Source organism: Fopius arisanus, unplaced genomic scaffold, assembly GCF_000806365.1.
Source record: "Fopius arisanus strain USDA-PBARC FA_bdor unplaced genomic scaffold, ASM80636v1 scaffold00077, whole genome shotgun sequence".
Classification (NCBI taxonomy): Eukaryota; Metazoa; Arthropoda; class Insecta; order Hymenoptera; family Braconidae; genus Fopius; species Fopius arisanus.
Window position 1 is genome coordinate 346,594 of NW_011887816.1, and position 17,916 is coordinate 364,509.

At 38.7% G+C, this 17,916-nt stretch overlaps 4 protein-coding genes across 4 annotated transcripts; 1 reads left to right on the forward strand and 3 right to left on the reverse strand.

Moving 5' to 3' along the window:
* Positions 1–1,312: 1,312 nt before the first annotated feature.
* On the forward strand, positions 1,313–9,068 carry Traf4 (TNF receptor associated factor 4). The gene is made up of 6 exons (XM_011310675.1): positions 1,313–4,174; positions 6,560–6,664; positions 6,970–7,131; positions 7,574–7,891; positions 8,013–8,273; positions 8,502–9,068. The coding sequence occupies exons 1-6, from the start codon at positions 3,998–4,000 to the stop codon at positions 8,853–8,855; spliced, it is 1,377 nt and encodes a 458-aa protein (XP_011308977.1). The 5' UTR covers positions 1,313–3,997; the 3' UTR covers positions 8,856–9,068.
* Positions 9,069–9,159: 91 nt separating this feature from the next.
* Positions 9,160–10,423, reverse strand: Psf2 (DNA replication complex GINS protein PSF2-like protein). The gene is made up of 3 exons (XM_011310676.1): positions 10,161–10,423; positions 9,491–9,764; positions 9,160–9,424 (listed from the first exon to the last, which is right to left on the reverse strand). Exons 1-3 carry the CDS (start codon positions 10,403–10,405, stop codon positions 9,356–9,358), a joined length of 588 nt encoding a protein of 195 aa, XP_011308978.1. The 5' UTR covers positions 10,406–10,423; the 3' UTR covers positions 9,160–9,355.
* A 667-nt stretch (positions 10,424–11,090) lies between these two features.
* On the reverse strand, positions 11,091–13,106 carry LOC105270023 (adenosine receptor A2b). Its single transcript, XM_011310678.1, has 3 exons — positions 12,316–13,106; positions 11,804–12,015; positions 11,091–11,686 (listed from the first exon to the last, which is right to left on the reverse strand). The coding sequence occupies exons 1-3, from the start codon at positions 12,728–12,730 to the stop codon at positions 11,111–11,113; spliced, it is 1,203 nt and encodes a 400-aa protein (XP_011308980.1). The 5' UTR covers positions 12,731–13,106; the 3' UTR covers positions 11,091–11,110.
* A 950-nt stretch (positions 13,107–14,056) lies between these two features.
* LOC105270024 (sphingomyelin phosphodiesterase 4) lies at positions 14,057–17,298 on the reverse strand (the record flags this gene model as incomplete). The annotated part of the gene is given in 4 exon segments (XM_011310679.1): positions 14,057–14,765; positions 14,846–15,091; positions 15,185–16,897; positions 17,069–17,298. Coding segments are annotated over 4 exon segments (2,358 nt in total). The 3' UTR covers positions 14,057–14,393.
* Positions 17,299–17,916: the final 618 nt, after the last annotated feature.

The window sequence follows — 17,916 nt, forward strand, 5'->3', positions numbered from 1 at the left end:
TTTTTATTTTCATTTCCCTTTTTATTTTCCTCTGGCTTTGCGGTGGTGCTTGATTGTTGATTTCCACTCAAAACATCATCCCAAAATTTCCGTTTGACTTCGATTATATCTCGCAGTGAATCGAAGAAATTATTTGCTTCGACCAATGGGAGAGGGACGGCCTGCTTGACCAAATTATTCCCCTACAACCAAATAATATTAATTATAATCCAGTAAATACTCTCCAACTTCCAATATAATAAAATAATTTGAACTTCCAATTATCTAAGTTTAAATTAAATTCCAATTAAAGACACTCACTCCAATTAATTCCCTATTAATTATTCCCAATTAATTAATCGATTAATAATTCAAATGACATCCATAAAATTAAATAATTCCTCGAAGAAGAATTTCTTCTTTAAAAATTTTTAACTTGCACCGGGCAAAATAACAATCTCAATTAATTAATTAATTAATAAGTTTCGTAGATTGAGGGATAGTTATTAAAAAAATTCCTTACGTTTGCGTTTCCATTAAGTTGCGGTGCAGCTTGAACAAAAGTGCAACCAAAAAGTGCAAGACACAAAAATTTGAATACCATTTTCACTTGTTGTTATTCGGATTGAAAAATAATTATTGACAGATCCCTCAAACGATTTCTCTCTATTTATACAAAAATTTATCCATTAGTCTCATCATTCAGTTCATACTTAATAACGCATTAAAATTTTATCGCATACTAATGACAAAAAAATGGTACCTGCCCTGTAAAATATGCCCTCGATAATTTATAATGAAAAACTATTGATCCACGATATAATTATAATTAATTGTTATTTAAAACCAAAGAATTCTCGGTAAAAATTAAAATACCAATTAAATCCCAAATTAAAAATTTTTTCAACCTCATTTATTCAATTTTTTGTTTACAATTATATTACAATAAATCATATTCATTAACTAACAGTAAAAGTAATGAATTAACAACAATAATATTTATTTACAAGTATATAACAATTTTTTTTTCAAATAAAAAATCAGTGGATGTCCGAAAAATATTCTCGGTGTCGGAAAACATTTTTCTTTGGAAAAACAAGTGTTGCCGATGAAGAGCAGATGTGCTTGGTAGGCACAGGAAGTTTAACTTTACAACGAGCCCCAGCTGACCAGCACATTCCACCCAATGGTTCATATACCCATACGAGAAAATGAATCTCCACAAGAAATGAGGGATGAAGCATCTCCACCATCAGTTGAACACGTGTCGCCCCCGAATTCTCCAGAATTTCTACGCCCCTTTGACACTAAGATTATCCTCTCCATCGCACGTTCTAAGAAAACATTTCCCAGAGATTAATTAATTTTGGATATCCCACGAGATTGATCTCATTTGAATTGCAAAAATAATTGCGGGAAAATTCGGGGATTCCCCGGTGTCTGTTTTTTGACATAACCCCTTCGAATTTACCAAAAATAGATAATTGTGGAATTCCGCTGGTGGTATTTTATTTTGTATTATCTTCAACCGTTATAGATATGTTTATTCAGTCTTCTGGACGTTTTAGTCTGTCATTAGCAGGAGTTTATGGGGATTGAGTGTAAGAACACTTGAATCTAATGAATAACGGAGTTGAGTCATAACATCACGATGTTTTGACCCAGTATGCCACTTCCGTCCTTCTCGGTTAATCCTCCTAATGTGCGATAAGAAAATAACCGAAAACATTGAATAAACATGAGATTAACATTCCTGAAGGGAATTTGCTCCTCCAATACCAAAACTCCTTTGAGAATTTACGATTGAAATATCAATTTAAAAAAAAAAACAACAATTCTTTCATTACTGCGCATATCTTCATGAAGATATTGCGCAAAAATGGGCGTAGGGACCACTGCGCAACTTCCGTTGCACGTTTCGTTGCATGAAATTTCGCGCAGACCTCAGAAAATATATACAAAATATCAAATAAATATATTCTTGATAAAAAAAATATAGAGATGGTCGATTCCACATTTTTATTCGATAAGAGATAATCTCGACGTTTTTATAAAATTGATGGGTTCTTTCCGCTCGGCAGCCCTCGAGTTTTTTCAAGACCCTCGAGTGTTTCGGAACCTTTCACCCTACGATGGACACGCAAAGGGAAGAAGAGAGAGCGGTAAAAAAAAAATGGGATGTGTAAAGAGGTGAGATGTGGATGGTGGTGGGGGCGGAGGGAAGCTGACCAGATTGTGAGGGCCCCGGCAGCTGCTGTGACAGCTGCACCCGATGCTCTCTTTCACCCTGACCCCCACTCCTGGTGAAATATAGAGATGAGGCATTTTCAAATACCTCAATTTTTCCAGGTGCACGTTTTATCTGCTACGTGACACTAAAACCCGTCTCTTTGTCCGGTCCGGGACTCAATATGCGTCGCAGATTTCGTCAACCTCCCATGTTTTTTGAAAAATAAATTTTCATACCCATAAATAAATAAATCCCATCACGATGTACCGAAAAGGAACCTTTTCCGCACGCTCTATACCACTCGGGAAAAATCACTTTTCCGCACTAGTTACGAAATATATTATTTCAATCCCGTCAAATTTTGAATCGATCTTATTTTTGTGATGGTATGGAGATGGTGAGGTTGAATAAAAAATTCAAGTATTTGGAAAATTCCTAGAGAAATCCTCGAATCAATAAATCCCGGAGAAATTCCATCGATTTCGTCGGCTTGAGGTACCGTAAAGTCCAGGTATGTGTCGGCATTGAGAGGTGTGTCGAGGTCGAATGGCGTAATTTCAAGACCTGGATTTAGATCCGACGGAACTGCTTGATCCCATATTTATAGCGTTCAATCAATTAAACTTGTCGCTGACAAAAGGTGAAACATTGGGACTTAAATTGTAAGTGGTTCCACGAGGGGCTGTGCACCAGATGGTCCCCAACAGCATATGCTGGTAGAAATGAAATTTAAGGCACCCCAACCTTCAGTTATTGTTAAAGTACATATTGAGATTGATTATTTACTTCTGGCTCATGTGGGACGCAACAAAAACTCGCAGTCCCCGCAATTAAATTAATCCATCGAGACATTTTCATTGGTTGAATAAAAAAAATATCGGATTATATTGAATTATAATAATTATAGGGGAGCATTGGGCCCTGTGGACACCATTTTAAATTAGTCCCACGAAATAAACGTGAATTGTTGTCCCAATTTTATTTGCAAATAAATAATTCAATCGAGATGATGAGTAAAATCAGTTTTCACTGGATATCCCTCAGGTGATAGGAGATGGAAAAATTTTTATAGAAACTTTTTTGTAGGTCTCATTCTGCTCTAGAAGAAAGGTTCTCATAAAAATAATCCAACGGCTCTCAGATTCTGAGATATTCGCGAAAAACCGCGGAGCTCTCACGATGCCAATTCCCCACCCACCAGATTAATTATAATAATCAATTATTTATCAATTTTTTTTCTTCATGAGGATTCCCTAGAGAATTTATTCGAGAATCGAATATTTTTTAATGTCTTCCAGGGAATGAATAGAATTTTTCCCTTGAGAAATTTCAATTGAATTGACATTTTCGGTGTTCATAACTGGGCATTAGTCCATTTACTCATTGTGAATGGTTCTGCTGGTGTGAGTGATGACGAACCCTTGGAGCTGATGGAGTCGTGTGGCCTGTCTCCAGAGTGGGGATAGAATTCTTCACCAGAATTAACAGTCGCCTCTCTCCTCAGCTAGGTCCTGACTGGTGGCTGCGGTTGTTCAGTCAGTGAGAGCAATCCAACCGATACACATCATCCTCCATCAAGTTGAGTCCCAATTTCCCTACCTTTTATTTTTATCATCAAGCCGATGCAATCACCTCGACCGGATACACGCGTTGTCGGAGCGTGAAGCCGCAGTTTCACCAAGTGTTATCATTGATTGTTACCAAGACTTTCTGGAAATTAAATTCCAAGTGGAACGTTTCACCGATTTGTTATCGTTTGGGTCAAGTGTTTGCGGGTGATTATTTGATATGGTGCGAGGATTATCGCAGTGGACCAAGACCCTGAGCTTTCCCGCCAGGGTCTCACCTCAAAGACCAACGAAAGAATCCGCTAAATTTCATCTCAGCCCCAGCTCAAGTCCTGTCTCACCACCCAGTCCTATCAACGATAATATCATGGACAAGACACCAATCATTGCTGACGAGGTTTGTTTATAAGTACCACCATTTTTTTTCCAGTTTGTCTTTTTGTCTAGTCACTAGACTCCAGTAGCTAGGATATCCACCGATGAAACAGGATCGTTACTCTCAATTTATTATCCTAAAAACAATAAATTTCAAACGTGTGAGTGAAATTTTTTCATTCCATGGAATAAATGACAAAAATTGAATAATTAATAAATAAAAAATCTAATTGAGCCTAACCTATCCAATCCTTCTTTTTTAATACTAATATATGAATGCAATAAAGTCAGTTCAGTGCACATAATAAAGGTGAAGCACTGAATAGGAAAATAGAGAAGGATGAGGTGCGGTCTCGTGGATGTAGTGAACCTCTCCTCCTGGTGTGTAGCTGTTTGCCGTAATCCCTCCCGTCGATGTGTAGAGGACTGTAATAATAGTTATTTCTCGTTAGTATATGTGAGAGGGAATGGAAGAGGTAGAGGGAGGTAAATACTTGACGGAAGCGTGGGAACCGAGCGAAACAGATGGCATGAATGTTATCCTCAGGGCCCCAGGGATATTGCAAAAAGGGGACAGCCGATTCTCGAGGCCATCAATTTTCTCCCATGAATCCAGCGATTTTTCCCCAATTTTGCCATTTTTTTTTTATCCAAATATTTAACGTGGGGGAGGGTAATTAGCCCTTGGACTTCTGCTCGTTTCCTGGAGTAACAAAACCTCGTCCTCAGCAGACGGAAGTCGACTTGTATTGTTCCATTCCCCCTTCGGAATTCCATAGCCTGGAACCACCGGGGCATCCGGATAATATTATCCACTCGAAATACTTCAGGATTTCGTGATTATCTTGGGAATCGGTTGGAAATTGTGTTTTTAAAATTTTTTTTAAGGACTTGAGTCACGTCTCTCAAGGTTTAAACAGCCATTGAATCAGATACCGAGAAAAGGGAAATTTTCGTTTAAAAAATCGGTAGATCGGTGACTGATGATCGATGGAAATCCATTGAAATCGGTTTTGAGAATTCAATGAACTCGAAATATTTGGAATAAACATGAACGCAGAAGGTCAGAGAAGTCCCTCGATTTGAATCAATTACCATTAATTTGATTATTGATTTTCTGGTAATCGATTTCTGGAAAAAAGTGATAACAATCAAAAATCGATTTTGTCTGACCTCAATTTCTTGAATTGATTCCATGGAATACCCTGAGTCGACGGAAAAATCGAATCCGAAATGAATTGCACATGAAATTTTTACCGATCACAAGTGGAACGTACCGACCGTTACTCCAAGATGACGTCACATCAGATTCCACGATTGATACAGCAAAATATCGTCTAGTCCCCGCATAAACAAGTCCCAAATATCAAGACCTAAAACGAAAATCGTTGAAATTCCACTCGTAAAATCAAAGATCGGTAAGAGTGAAAGAGAAAATCGGTCAGAAAATGGACACAGTAAAATTTCCTCGACCTTGTGCAACATCGGAGAATGAACCACTCGTCTCCTGGGAATAATCATGATCCTGGAGATGAATCGATTGTTCACTGGTGATCGGTAATTGTTACTGATAACGATTACACTGGATTAAAATAAATAATTGAGTTCCGATTTCGGGTTTCGGTTTCTCAATGGAATTTTCACGTTTTCTTCGTGGATGCCGGTTTTTTTAATCAGCGGTCAACGGTCAGGTTCTACGACCTTGCCGGTCGTGCAGGTTTGCGCCTGTTTCCACCGGTCAAACGGGTATAAACCTGTATTGGGATCTGTCCAGGGATTTATTTTCGCGGACTGCCCCAGGAAAACTCCAGGAAAATTCTCTTCACCCGATTTTCACCGGGAATTACCGATTTTTCGTATTATTTCAATAGCCGTAATTTTACGGAATTCAAAATGGCGATTGAATTAATTAATTACTCCAGAATATAATTAAAAATTCAAATCATTATCATTTAATATTATCTCATTAAAATCCGATTTTTCATTGGATAAACTTTTTATTTAATTCAAATAAATTAGAAAAAAAAAATTGCTAATCAAATTGTTAACGAATTATTTATAACTAAAAATAAAAATGATACCGTAAAATCGATGAATATTAATCGAATTAATTATAAAATGGAGAATTTCTCTTTCGGTCCCGGGAAATTTCGATTTACCGATTTTCATTCCAATTTTCATTTCTAAATGAAAAATATGTTAATAAAAAAAAAAAAAAATACATAATCGTCGAGGAGGTCCGCATAATAATAGGTTTCATTTCTAAAACAGGGACCACCCGCGTGGCACCTCCCGGACCGAATCCCTTATTCTGAAAAAAGATCGAAAAGATCGTATTGTTTATGACAGACACATCTGGGATAATTTTTGTTTCGGAAATTACATGAAGTAATATTTTTTTTTCCAGACATTTCAAGACCTAGAGGCAGAGAAAGCTATTATGGGATCGATTGTTTATTGCATACATCATAAGGACGGCTGCAAGTGGTCGGATGAATTGCGCAAATTGAAGGTAACAATTACAATTACCGATTTCACCTCCAGCTATTGATTTTTCATCCACCAATTTAAATCCCCGCCTCTGCACAATCCCACACTAAATTATAATTACGACCATTATTAATAGATATTACCACGAATAATTGTCTTTATTATTTAATAATAATAATTATTATTATCAATTATTTTGTTGCTTAATTAGAATTTCTGTGTGAAAATTGTGTACGAGTGGATTTCCTCTCAGTTCGTCTCGTTGAATTGAATTGAATTGTTTCCCGATAATTCTTTAATGGATAGTTTATTATTAATTGTTTAAAGGCCCATTTAAACACCTGCAAACACGACGCAGTCCCCTGCAGCAATAAATGCGGTGCAATGATCCCTCGAGTTCTAATGGAGGATCACCTGAAGTACACGTGTGCACAACGTCGTGCACGTTGTGATTTCTGCGCCAAAGAATTCACTGGACAAACCCTGGAGGTATAATTAATAAAACAATCATTAAAAATTTATGCAATCCAATTAAACAATTGATTTACCCCCACAACAAATACCTCCCCTGCATTTCCCCCAATTTTTCTCACAGTTGAAATTCAAATGTCGATTTTTTAAAATTCAAAATTCAAAATTCAAAATTTAAAATTCAAAATTTAAAATTTAAAATTCAAAATTCAAAATTCAAAATTTAAAATTCAAAATTTAAAATTTAAAATTCAAAATTCAAAATTTAAAATTCAAAATTTAAAATTTAAAATTTAAAATTTAAAATTTAAAATTCAAAATTCAAAATTCAAAATTCAAAATTCAAAATTCAAAATTCAAAAAAAAATTAATTAAAAAAAAAATTTTGTAACATCAAAGACGAATAAAAAATAAAAAAAAAAATGGAGAATTGAATTTAATTTCTGATTTAAAATTTCAGAAACACACGGGTACCTGCGGGTACGAGCCCCTCTACTGCGAGAACAAATGCGGAATGAAAATCCAGAGGCGATATTTAAATCAGCACAAACTGGGGGAATGCGCCAAGAGACTGGTGGGTTGTAGATACTGCAGCAAGGAATTTGTCTTCGATACTCTGGGGAATCATCACACAAAATGCGGAAGATTTCCAGTAGCATGTCCCCATCGATGCGAAACAGCAGTGCTACCCCGAGAGGACCTGGAGATTCACCTGAAGGATCACTGCACAACGCACCTCCTCTCCTGCAGTTTCAAAGACGCTGGCTGTAGATTCAAGGTAAATCCCACCATTTTCAAGATCTCCATAGAATTATTCTGTAATTAAATCAAATAATTCTGTACTAACCTACTCCCCGAATCGACAATAAAAATTGAAGACTCATGAACATCTTCTCCAGGGAAATCGTTTTTCACTGGACAAACACATGGAGGAGTCGACGAAGATGCACCTGAGTCTCATGTGCAGTGTAGTAACTAAACAGCAGCACCAAATAACAAGCCTAAAATCAGCGATGGGAAAGCTATCGCTTAATTACACTGGGACATTAATCTGGAAAATCAGTGATTACACAGCAAAAATGTCCGAGGCGAAGACCAAAGAAGGAATGGAACTCATCAGTCCGCCGTTTTACACTAGTCAATACGGATACAAATTGCAGGTAAAAATTACCCACGTCCAGATAATTATCAATTTAATAAATAATAGTCCAATGTTTACCGGGATAAATAAATTATCCCCATCGATAAATTATTTTAAATTCAATGCATACATTGATTTATTTGAATATATTGAATATATTAATAATCAATTGAATATATTAATAATCAATTGGATTTATAAATAAAAAATTGAGACATGTTTTTATTAATGTTTTATTGTTTATCAGGCGTCGATTTTTCTCAATGGAAATGGCACTGGGGAGGGCAGCCACATGTCGATTTATATAAAGATTCTGCCTGGGGAATACGATGCTCTTCTCCGTTGGCCGTTTTCTCATTCCGTGTCGTTCACGATGTTCGATCAGACTGTCCAGGCTGACAAGGCGTGCAACATCGTCGAGAGTTTCATCCCTGATCCGACCTGGAAAAATTTTCAGAGACCGAGTCGAGAGCCCGATTCCCTCGGGTTTGGATTCCCCAGGTTCATCTCCCACGAGATGGTGAAGAAACGACACTTCGTCAAGGACGACACAATGTTTATCAGGGTCAAGGTCGATCCCAGTAAAATTGTGGCTGTTTAAGTGACTCAAATTATCTGTACATTTTTTTTTTCAATTTCTGCATACATTTTGATTTTATCGCAGAAAATATTTCTCTCTCGATGAAAAGATTATTTTGTCGTTACGAAATTATTGTTGATAATTACTTGATGAGGAAATTGTCAGATTCAATTTCTTTTTGAAATCGACCAAATGTAAATATCATTTTCATTACTGTACAGTTTTTTTTATAATAACGATAATTACTTGTGCTAGAATTGATCAAATAGACATGTGATTGAGTGATGCTAGTGACCGTATGTAAAGCGGAATGTAAGATGTAACGTAAGAGACATAAGTTTATTATAAATATAAATAAATTGAATAAAAAATCGAATTATTACTCTCGGTTCTACAATTACTCCAGAATTTCTCGGACACCAATTCCCGAGATTTTTCAAAATAAAATGGACTGATGGCTCCGAAAAAATGTTGACACCCGAATTTAACATCAAAATAATAAACAATTGATTATTTTTTAATTAATTCCCCGAGGGTCCGGATTGATGGCTGTCTTGGAAGGGCTGAGAACGTTTTCCAGTTTCTTCACTCTGGAAATAAAAATTGTAAAATAAATATGATTGTTTGTGGAAAATAGAGAATTAATTAAGTCAGACCATTCGAATCCTCATCAGCTGATCCATGGCGTGGGGCAGGAGGGGTCTTGCTCCATTTAATTCCATTGCTGTTAGATTATTTAACATTGCGTGGACTGCGCTGTGATCTTTAAATAATTCGTCGATGGAAGTTCGTAATTTAGACATTCTCATGTCCCAGATGTCCTTGATGGCTGTTCTTATGTTGTCAACATCAGGAATATCATCGGATGCTGCCCCCAGGAGTATATGGGCCTCGTCCATGTAATGGTCATGTGGCATTTCGGTAAATACTCTGGAGAATCAATTAAATTCTATCTTGTAATTATGTAAAACAAGATGACTGCGGTGAGTTTTTCGGGAATATCTCTGGAACTGACAGAGATCGGGGAATTTTCGAGAAGTCATTTTTTCGAGAGAAAATTGAGAGCTATAAAAAATGTTATGATGCTAATTTTGATGTCTCTCGTCGTTTCGGAGATATTTACGAAAAACTCACCAGGTTGGCTCGACTTGACGATTTTTAGAGTGTTATCTGGTTTCGGGAAATTGTGAATTATTTCGAGGAGGAGTGGTCTGACGAGAAAATGTCATATAACATTTTATGCGGTCAATAAACTTCCGGATAAAAAATTCTTCTGACATTTTTGCGTGGGGTCAGTGCCTACGGAGATAACGTGCAAGGACTCACTTGGACAATTTCTCGTTCTCTTTCAGAAGTTCCAGATTCTCAGGCTCCATCCATTCAGGACAGACTATTCTGCACTTTTGCCTCTGCTTGAGGTTGACGGCTAGCCAAATGGGCACCTTCACCGGGAGTCCAGCCCTAAAGGGCCCAACACTTCCCGAAATCAAGTGAATGGGATCAAAATTAAAATTAGGAACAATACTGACTAGTCCTTTTTCACCGAGAAACTCTATTTCACAGGGTTCCATGCTCAATATTATTTATTCTCCCTTTTCAACAGACAGCATTCGGAGCAATCAACTTGTTGCTGGGAACAGCTGACCGAAATGCGCGCGAAAATTCGCGCCATCTGACATTTCGCGCCACGAATTCAATTCGACTCCAATCGTTTTCCGCGAATTCCTCGGAATTCACGGCGGATTTCGAAATTTTCGTCAGGACCTTTTTCGTCGGGCTCATTAAGGGGTACAAAAAAGGTCATCATAAAAATTTCGCTATGTCCTCTGGATCCAGAGATATTCAGCGAGAACTCAGAAAAAATTGACTGAAGTCTTGAATATTCGAAATTTTGATAATTGAAAATTTTTTTTTTCGGTCAGAATAAAAAAATTCTTGGCGATAATGCAGTTCCACGAAATTTCACTCGTTGGATTCATTATCAGACGGACATCCGGTCGATCTAATCAATTCAAAACTTCCGGTGAATAGGATTTTCTCACATTTTTAATTATCAATTGGGGAATTTCAATTCTTACATTTCTACGTCAAATAAAACGAAACATTTATCCACCATTTTGATTATTAAACCACTAAATTAATTATTCATCAAAAATTAAATCCCCCGATCAAATCAATCGAGCGTGCGACCCAAGCCCCGAAAAACCAAAAAAAAACGCCTCGAAAAACGCGAGAATTTCCAAAAAAAAAAAAAAAATCTCCAACTTCAAATTAATTTACGCCTCGATGATGATCTCCTCATCTTTCACGTAAAGTACATGACTCTCGCCCTTGGTCGTGCTCCGCTCCCCATCCCCAGGACAGGCCCCACCCCGAGGACAGGCCCCAGGAGCCGGTGTCACAGGTCCAGGGACCGGTGAACCCCCAACGATTTTTCTCTGCGAGGAAATCCCCACCCCTCTCCCCCCACCGCTGTTTCTCCCGGGGAAAAAGAGCCCCCAGGTGATGGCCTTCAACGCCGCCCTGAAGTCCTTCAAATGATACGCGTAGAGTATGGGATTTCCCACGGAATTGACGTGTGACAAAATGATACTGAAGTTGAGAATAAAATCATTGACGTAGCAATCAGGACAGAAGGCCTTGACGCAGTTGATGGTGTAGAGAGGAAACCAGCAGATTATAAAAAATGCAACGATCCTAGAGAGATTCTGTGTTGCCTTGACATCTCGTCGTTGAGCTGCCCCCAGGAGTCGGAGCATTATCGGCCCCGAAGACGTCTCCTTCATGAGTTTAACTCGACATCTAGATCTTCCTCTGGAAGAGATCGGCCTGATCGGCATCACCTGCTGCAACTGATTTGTCACGTCTTTTTGAGAATAATTTTCATAAATTTGTGTAAACAATAAACATAAACCATAGACAACTGGTGATTAAATTTAATTGAAGGACTAATTACGGATTAGGGGTACCTGTTGTATGACGACGCGGTAGATGTGGGCGTAGAACGCGGCGATGAGGAGTGCTGGAAAGATTATAGTTGCGAAGTACAGGAAGACGAGGTAATTGTAATCCATAACTTCAACAAAAATGCATTTCTCGTCGGTCTTTCTACCGGAGTTCCACCCCAGGAGGGGAAGAAATCCAACTAGAGTACCCGCAATCCAGCACACGCAGATTATCCCTGAAAAATTAATTTTCCTGAAGACAATTAATTCCATAAATTTTTCATTACACGAATTTTCATCTTCACATACTAAGAAAAATATGATAAAAATGCATATTTAATTGAATAAAAAATGTATTGCCTGGGTAACGAGGGAATTACATAGGAATTGCAATTGCAACTGAATTTACCTCTGGGTACGAGTCCAATAAATTTTAATTCCCCCCAGAATTAATTTCCCTCGATTATCGATCAACATCTCACGTTACATGTCATCGGAAGCACCTGTCTCCCCATGGGAAATAAAATGTCACATACCTACAGCTGTTTTGGTGCGTACATTCCTGGAGTATCCCATCGGATACAAAATAGCCCAGTACCTGTCAACGGACACAGCAACAAGACAAAAAATACTGATAGTGCACAGTACAACGAGTACCGATACCGTGAAGAGACAAGCATAAAGATTTCTCGGTAAACCAATGCTAGCTAAAATAGCAAATGGTATAGCAAATAGTCCAACAAGTAGATCAGCAGATGCCAGTGATATGATGTAGTAATTCGTTCTTCTTCTCAATTTTTTATCACGACTGAAAACAGCTATCACCAGACCATTACCCAGAACAGCACAAACAGCAACAACTATTTCACAGATAGCATAGGGTACATTCAGATCAGATCTCGATGAATTATTTCTGATTGATGATTCACTGGTGCTCATGTAGGAACTCATAACTATGAGTTTTCAGTCGTCTCTTTCGTCTCTTAGAGAATTTTTCGATTACCTCCTGGTGGATTGATTGTCCAGGTATTGATAATTGATGACACATTATTAGGGTGTTTATTATTATCCATTAGATGTTAATTAGGATGTTTAATTAAGTGGGATTACGTCGGGGTGGACTTGTCCTGGGGATTTTTTATTTTTTCCGGCATTTTTGGGGTTCACTCCCGGTTTTAATGATGGGGTGAATTTTTATTTCAGGGGGAAATTAATTGGGGTAGGTTTTCGCGGCACGTGGGGGGTTTTTATCGTTCTGGAGGGAGTCTGCTGCTTTACTCTGTCGCGAGATAACTGACACTGGGTTCTCCTGCCGATGGCGAGGGGACGACGCACGTCGCGGGGTGCCTTCCAGAAGAATTTCAATTATTTCGCTGTTTCCATTCGATAAATAAAATTCAATCCACGGAGTACAATCATTTCAATTTTCCACCGGCTCCTGGGGCTGCGGCAATATTTTTTCTGTGGAAAAATAAATAAATAATTGAATTACAGATTTTTTTTTGTATTCAGTTAAAATGGCTGGGGGATTATAAGATTTTCTTTCTAGTATTTTATTCGGAAATTAATTACTGGAATTAGTTACAGTTATAGTTACTGTTGGGTATGCTTACGGGGAGGAGAAATAGGTCATCAAAAAATAGACTCCACGTAGATATTTTTCCTAGATTCAATAGTTCCGATTTTTGGGAATCGATATTTATATCTCATTTCGTTTTCCCCACGAAAATATTTGATACCAAAAGCCAGAGGATCGATTTCAAAAAATTCAGACGAACGATTCAACAATTATTTGTCTAGATCTTCAATCCTGAAACAATAAATAAATTTTTGAATATAAAAATGCTAAAGAATTCCTAAACCAAAACCAAAAATTGATAAAAACCAAAAAAAAAAAATTCATTAATCCCCATTACTCTGGGAATTTCGTGTGGATTAATCGCGGTTTCGCCTCCAGTGGAGACACGAACACTTGCAGCTCATTGTTGTTAACTGGAAAATAGCTGAGGACTAAATTGCTAGCTGAATCAATCGCTGTGCAATTGACAATTTCGAGACGTGTCTTTGAACCGCTCAATCATCGCATTAAATAAATCCCCGAGACGATAAACTCTTTGAGTCGACGAGAAGAATAATGATTAATGAGGATCCAGTGGCTCCAGTGTAGCTAATTAAAACCTGTACCTTCCACCGACACCTGAGGATTGTTGATTTCCCCAATTAACTCACATTTCGAATTTTCAGGAGAATAAAACCACCGGAAGTTGTAGCCCAGAATTATGATACAAAATTGTATTGTCAAATGTACATTTTTATAAAAATATTCGTATCATTAATGAATCAGTGATAATGACTGATTAATTAAAATAATAATGGAAATTCTGTTTGAGTTTCTGTTTTTTTCGATGTGAACAATTACCCTAATTGTCTAATTATCTAGAGAACCAATGACGTCAGAGGAAAATGTCATAAGACTTTTTTTCACTCCATAAGATTCCCAAGAAAAAATGTCTTTTGATTTTTTCCCCTAGACCCAGTGGTTAATGAGAAAATCTCACGATTAAGAAACGAAAATCTTTCGTTCCGCGGTGCATTAATTTCGAAATAATTTCCATCAGTTCCCGGAAAATCCCAGGGTATTGTCAGCAAATCTATTGACATTCGATCTCGTGGTCCAGGGCTCGCAAATAGCCCCAATGATAATATAAAAAATCCATAAACAACTGACAATAAATAAAGATCCAGGAATGCCATAACCGATGATCCGTAAGAGAATAAAACAGATTAAAAAAGCTGTCATAAAATTATAACTAGCAAAAATCCGTAGAGACAGTCTAGGTGGAATAATTTTCTCGGAGCCGCCAGTGAACCCTCCATTCACACGTTTCGGTAATTGCCTGACAGTCGTCGGTGGCTGGATAATCTTCTTCGTCAGACGTCCAACGAAATCCTCTCGATTATAAAAAGTCGTTATTTGTAGATTGTACTGTAACAATTAAAGAATTAATTACCCCAAAAATCGATATAATTAAATAATGAGATATGATTGAAATTATTTATAATTACCTTTGAATTGATGACCTCACACACTCTGTAGAACCATCTGACAAGAATTTCACACTCATTACTCCTGACAGGGAGTAGCTCAGGGTCTCCCATGTACTCGATGTACCTGCAGTGCTGTCTCTCTTCCTGGATGGGTACAAAAACCCCAGGTCTGCTGCCATCAACGCAAGCCCCTTCACACTGGGATTGACAGAATGAATCCGACAGGATGCTGTCATGATACTCTTGATCGGCAACGATAGCCACCTGCAAACATAATTTTCATTAAAATTATCATTAAATTATCCCACTTGTTCCAGAAAAAAAATACTCCAGCACCTGTGACTAATAAAAATATACCTGTGGGATATCCTCGACCTTGATCTGAAAGATTTCGATGATCTGCTGCTGAGAGGTGGCTAAAAATCCAGGAACTCTTTTCCTCTCAGCCAATCCAATATCATCATTGCTGTGCTCCTCGCCGTTGAAGAACTCCCAAATTGTCCTGATGAATTTCTTCTCGGTGTTCCTCTTCTCCAGAGCCTCAACGATACTGGTGGCAGTGAGATGGGCCTGCTTGATGATACTGAGAAACCAGACGATCTGCGAGACAGTTGACTCCGAGAACATGGGTAAATACTGATAAGACGGTCCCTCGAGCTCGAGTATCTGCTGCCTGGCAACAGCACTCCACTGATTGCTGGATATTTTACTCCTGGTGATGTTGTCATCCATGTAGGTCTCAGCCTCAGCTAGCATCTGGGGTAAATAAGGCTGGGAGAAGACTTTGGTCACCCTGAAGAGCATCAGTGCATTCTTGGGTGCAACGAGATCAGTCCTCATGAACCTGGGGAGCAACTGCTGGAATATCGAGGTGTAAGCAAGAAGATTATTCGCCACGAATGACATCCACCTCTGGGGATCATGAATTTTTCCCTTGTCCTCGTCCTCAGGTCTGCCCTGTGGGCTGTAAGACAGCTCAGGAACGTACCTCCAGGGCTGAATGAAACTGAGCCATGCCTCCAGGATCAGGCGGAACGAACTGTCCAGGGGCCAGTGGTGAATGGCCTTCCGGAGGAATGTGTAGATCTTTCCCTGGACCGATGGCAAAATTATTCTCTTCAACTCGTCCATCGCTGATCTGTCACCGATTGCGCTATTTGCAAATTCGTGGAGTGTCTTTATGAAGGCCCTCACCAGACGTATGTGCTCACCAGAGTGAATTGAATGACGACGTGGAAGAGAGGACAGGGTAGATGTCAACGGTTGGGAGGTAATTTTTTCTTCCTCTGTGTACTCCAGCCAGAAGTCCAAAAATACCTGGACAATTGTCTCACTCCGCCACACCTGGGGCAGACACTGCTGCTGAGGCCCTCCCTGAGGATGAGCTGTACTAGGTGACAGGATCATTGATCTCAGGAGTCTAGGAGTCTGAACTCTCTTGGTCTCTGGTGAATGCACGATCTTCCTGGGTGGTGATTTCTTGACGTAAGGCCCAATTATCGGCAGAACCGGTGAATTATCTCTCGGTAAAAAATGATACAAGTACAGATGCGCCAATTGCACGTACACCGTCTCCCAGTTGATCCACACGTTCTCCAACAGCTGGAGCTGGAGCCAGGGATTGGTCAGGTGATAGGCAAAATGAAAGATGTAGTACTCGAATGGATTCATCGATAAAGCTGACGGCATTCGACTGTTGTGCTCGTCCTTGAGCTTGTCGGAATAAAATGGGGGAACAATTCCATCCTCGAGCATCACCTGGATCTTGGTGGGCAGGTATGACACTGGAAAATCATATTTCAGGTAGCAATCTGGAAGGAGTTTGTAGCAGAGGGAAAATATGGGACCCTGTGGGCCCAGAAAGTTGCTCAACACCTCGTACTCCTGGGGATGCTTTCGGAGATTAATCGTGTGGAGGCCCCACCCTGTGTTGCTTGACAATCCGAATATCGAGTCGATCAGCTGGGGGAAGACATTCTGCAATTCCGTTGTACTCGACTCGTCAATCAGGACTGCCAGCTCTCTGCATCTCTCTGACAGCGGCAGACTCAGGTACGCACGCATCCGGACCTGATCAGGCATTCTCATTAATTTTATTAAGTGACAAGTCTCCACAGGAAATTAATTGTCGATATTTTTAGTCTAGGCTTTTTAAATAATTGAGGAATTATTGCTGCGGGTGTCAGGTTAGAATTCCTGGTGATTGCTGTCGACAATTTAATTTGAATACGATTTAATTACCGTAGCTACGTCCGTTGGTGCTGGCATGGCTGCTGGAATGATTTACTCCTCGGAGATGATGAAAAATGGAGGTCTGACTCCCTAGGATCAGGATGACCCGGAGACATGGAGTCCCTGGAGATGTTTGGAATGGCACCAAGGATTGACTAAAGTAGAGGGTCTTCTGGGGGTTTGAGTAACACTACCGGCATTGTACCGCACCCCAAGAGAGAGAGGGCGCCATACGCAATGCTGGGGTGTCATCTTGTGGAATTTCAAATAAATAAATTATTCAATATGTTGAATATATACTACTAATGAAAATATATTATTGCAAAGAGTGCGTTGTCTGCTTGGTAACATGCTTGACTAGCACGCCGATGGCCCGAGTTCGATCCCGGCGTCATTAATTTTTTTTTTTTCAAAATAATTCTAATTTTTGTTTTTTGTTAATGACTAATTAATGGAAATATCGTTTATAAACTGAATATTTGAAAATCGGAAAGATATCCAGCGAAATTGCAAGATTTGAAATGTTTTATAACAATAACTTTTCAATATATATACTCCTAATGAAATTAAATTATTGTAATAATGCGTTATCCTAGCGGTAACGTGCTTGCCTATCACGCCGACGGCCCGGGTTCGATCCCGCCGTCAATCATTTTTTTTTTTTAATAATTGCAATTTTTTCTTTTGTAACTGGCTAATAAATCGAATTAATGGTTAAAAACTGAATAGCTCCTCGATTGTCATGTTCCCCTGATACTTTTACAAAAATTTCGAATTTTTCACTTGCAGTGAAAATTTCAGTGAATAGCTCCTTGATTGTCATGTTCCCCTGATACTTCTTCAAAAATTTCGAATTT